A 3,941-nucleotide genomic window follows, 5' to 3' on the forward strand; every position below is an offset into this window, starting at 1 on the left:
TAATAAGCTAGGCAATACAATTTCATTGTCATGGTGACAAATATTTTCTCAGTTAGGTTCAATTAATTATGGTATACATTTTATTTGAAAGCTTAAACAACTCTCCCTCGCTTTCTTCTTAATTACTTACCTCCATCAGATCTGCTTCCTCAGACATGTCGGTCTCCTTCAGCTTCTTTCTTGCTCTCTCTCTTTCTGTATTTAGTAACACATTATTTTTTAAATTAAACTCAGATTGACAAGGACTCAGGGGAATAATGAGAGATCAGTCAATAAACTTTTGGTTTGAACTGGTAAAATTCTCATCTGACTGGGCTTTGCTGCAGCCTCTTAATTTCAATCTACAGGTTGAGGAAACTTTTCACTACAATTAACTTACAGTAAAAAAAATAGTGTTATAAGCTGTGTCCCAATTCAGGGGCTGCATCCTTCAGCGGCGGCATTTGAAGGCCGATTGCATCACAGCGGTGCGACTAGGCTGTCCCATTTCGAAGGCTCATTCATATGCGGCCAAGAATCCTTCACCAGCCAACATATCCTGAGGTTCATTGCATGTTGGCAAAGATTCGAAAACACGGCGGAATCAACAGAGGAGTGAACAGTGGCTGAGGAAACACTTTTAAAAGTAAGTATTGGGTTTAAAATGAGTCGAATAGCTAATGATACAGATGTTAAAAAAAGCCAATGAGGTCTGAAGCAAAGCTTATGCTGATGTTTTGTTTTGTTTTAGGAAGCAAGGAGCAGACAGAGAAAAGCATCTCCAGCTCTAATAAATAAAAAAAATAAAATAAAATAAAATCAAAGTTTTTGGCTTCATCTTTCAAGAACTTTAAAATAACTTCACAAGAGTGACGTTTCATGACGCAACGGTTAGGGCAGGAACCGCGGTGCTATGATGCAAACTGCCGCAGAGCAGACCGTCTCGTTTCAGTTCAGCCTTTGCGGGTCTATTTGGGAAAGGGGGCTAAAGCTAAAACTGGCCTAGCTTCTAACATGGAAATTAAGGAAAAACACAGGAACCACACTGAACATTTCACAGAAATACTGTGTGCCCATTCTTTATTTTATCGTATGTTACACCACACGCCAACTCCGACTTTGATCCAAAAGATCTCACGTTAATATAATACATAGCGACCTTGCAAGTGAACAAGTAGACCGTAATAATAATATTATAATAAAGTCAGAGACTGTCACGATCAATGGGAGGAAATAGACAGCTGTCTTGGTTTTACAGGTCTTAGTTTTATTAGAAAAACAGTTTCCCACTTGGAGGCACTACATAAATATCCTTAGTTGGATGATGTCAGGTACATCTAAATTTTCAGTGCAGCATGAATTGGTCAAGGTTTTGGCCTGGGACCGAAGCAAACTTGCAAACATGCTATCAGTGGTGTGGAATCAAATAACAATGTACAAACCAGCAGCTATTTGAACTAGAAAAACTGAAGAGTTTGGGCCATAAGTACGAAAACTCAGTCAAACTTTTACAATAATTCTACTTGTTGCTAGCCCCCTATACAGTTTCTAACAGTATGTTAGCACTAAGCTAATGTTGGCACACTTTAACAATTTATGGTCATTCCATATTTAACATGGACACTAAAGCTTATAAAATCCATATTTCTATTTGAAGCTGATTTCATTGTCACGTCCTCGTCTTGGTTGTTGATCAAACATGTAATCACACTTTCAGATAATGTGCACTTCGCTCACCATGAGGATGCTGCTGGGCACATACCGCTGCTTCGCTCACTGCTGGGTTCAAGTGTGCTATGTCACACACTGTGGATTAGCAGCAAAAAAAAAAGAAAATAGATTCAAGAAACATTATTTTCCCGCTAATCAATATGTTATTGATGCCTAATCTGGCCCGCAGGCCTTGTGTTTGACACATGGGGCCCCATCAATGGGTGGGCTAGCTATATGGTGATTAGACAGTTGCTGCAGTACTTGCAGACAACAGACATGATTATACTAAAGATAGCATTCGACTGACATCACGCTTGTTGCAGCCACCATATTATTGACATACAGTCAACGCAGTGCTGACAGAGCCTTACAGCCGCTCGCAGAGTCACAGAGTGCTGTAGTGCTCCCTGAAGGCCAGTCTGGGTCAGATTTTGCCTTCCTTATCTGAATCTCTGTTCATATAACAGGTTTACATTTTGAGACAATGAGACAACATTCGAGCTTTGGTACTGTAATTCAGACGAGCCAAGGCTGCAATGATTTATTAATATGTGGCAACTATGATGGGCAAAAAAACAAACATTTTTGATAATTATTTACCTACAGATACCAGAGATTGTTTTAAGACCAATTTTGAAATGATTGGATAAAAATGCTAAGACTAGTTTTATAATGGGCTGTTTTCAAACAGTTTATGTTGAAAGAAATACATTTTATGAAAATATTTATAATTGCAAAGTTATTAGGCTCACTAAATTGCATTATTTGAATCCAGTTTCATGCACTCAAGTGAAATGATGTAGGAGACATACTTTATTAGACTGTTGGAAAATTGAGAACCAACTAAGTGTCCCTACATAAACACACTATTAAAGTTTCATGATGATTGGTCAATGGTAAGCCTGCGCAATGCATGCTGCATGTTGATTGGCTAATGGTGGCCACAGTTTTCCAATTATCAGGTCATCTTTAAAAACCCACTTTTAAAAAGCTCAAAGATGCAGCACACAAAACATTTTCAGCTTCATCAGATGTAGGGATGCTGAGAAACGAGCTACTGAGCTTAAATAGCACCCCCTACTGACACACAAGAGCCAAAATTGGCAGGCTTACTCAGAATTGTTTCACACAAAAGCCTTTCAAGTTTTATTAAAATCAGACCATGCCTTTATGAGTTTTTGTTGTTTCAGTCAGCAACACTCTAATCCAGAGAGATTATCTGGCATGTGGCAGCCTTGTTGTTTACAAAGGTCAATATTTGTAATTATTAAAGGTTCAGGGTCTTGCAGATAGTTTGATACCAGTGTGAGGATTGGATAAAAAACTTAGGACAGGTTTGCAAAAGTAGGCTTCGCAAAAATTTTGAAATTTTAAGTTTTTTAATGAATTTTGAATTTTAATGAAAGTTTGTAAGCCTTACAGTGTAGGCCTATTGATTTGATTATTCCGAGTATCAACAAAAGGTGATTAATGTGTTAAATATATTCTTATTCAAATATTTACTTGTTCAAAAATATAATTTAGGACCTGGGTAGCTTGCAGTGGCTTTAGTTTCTCTGCCCTCCTCTGAATATTCATTGTAATGTCCATGCTTTGTTTAATGTCTGGTGAAATAAATTCATAATGGTTTTTGGACATATGAGGCACATGCATTTACTGTGGCTTTCAATGCAAAAGTATTCAAAATGCCATCTCACCAAAATCGCTAGTTCTCAATGTTAAGTGCCTTACGGTTGTATTCAGTAAATGAAGTTGCAGGTACAACGTCTTGGCTGTCAGGCCACTTTTAACACATTGTAAAACAGAAACCATGGGCCAATTAAAATCTGTCTGCGGGCCACATTTCACCCTAGGGACAGACTTTGGACACTGGAGGGAGTACTACCTATTGACCAAGTGTCATGTACGTACATTTGTAGGTTTACTGTACAAGATTCGTATTAGGGGAAAAATTATGCAAATCTGAACAGAGCAAAGTACTATGGGTCCAATTTGGATGGAATCTTTGGATGTAACGAGTAACGTAAATATCCCATAACGCTGTAATCTACGGGGATGTTTAACATACAGAGAATACTCAGATATTTCGACATTTTCTTAACAGAAAACACAAACATTCTCATCCAAATAATTTTTTTTTCCCTAGATCATTCATTAACCATTCTCGTCGATCTTCAAGTAATATGTTCACTCGAGTTGAGGATATGGCTTAACTGTAGATCTGCAGCACCCTTCTGTCTTACGTCATC

At 37.9% G+C, this 3,941-nt stretch overlaps 1 protein-coding gene across 1 annotated transcript in view; it reads right to left on the reverse strand.

Moving 5' to 3' along the window:
* The window catches only part of lgi1b (leucine-rich, glioma inactivated 1b), a 29,661-nt gene that overhangs the window by 12,159 nt on the left and 13,561 nt on the right, over positions 1 to 3,941 (reverse strand). The window contains exon 2 of the mRNA XM_036572168.1: positions 131 to 195. Within this exon, the coding sequence (XP_036428061.1) occupies positions 131 to 157 (27 nt within the window). The 5' untranslated portion in view covers positions 158 to 195. The remainder of the gene's footprint in view (positions 1 to 130; positions 196 to 3,941) is intronic.

This window comes from Colossoma macropomum, unplaced genomic scaffold, assembly GCF_904425465.1.
Source record: "Colossoma macropomum unplaced genomic scaffold, Colossoma_macropomum, whole genome shotgun sequence".
Classification (NCBI taxonomy): Eukaryota; Metazoa; Chordata; class Actinopteri; order Characiformes; family Serrasalmidae; genus Colossoma; species Colossoma macropomum.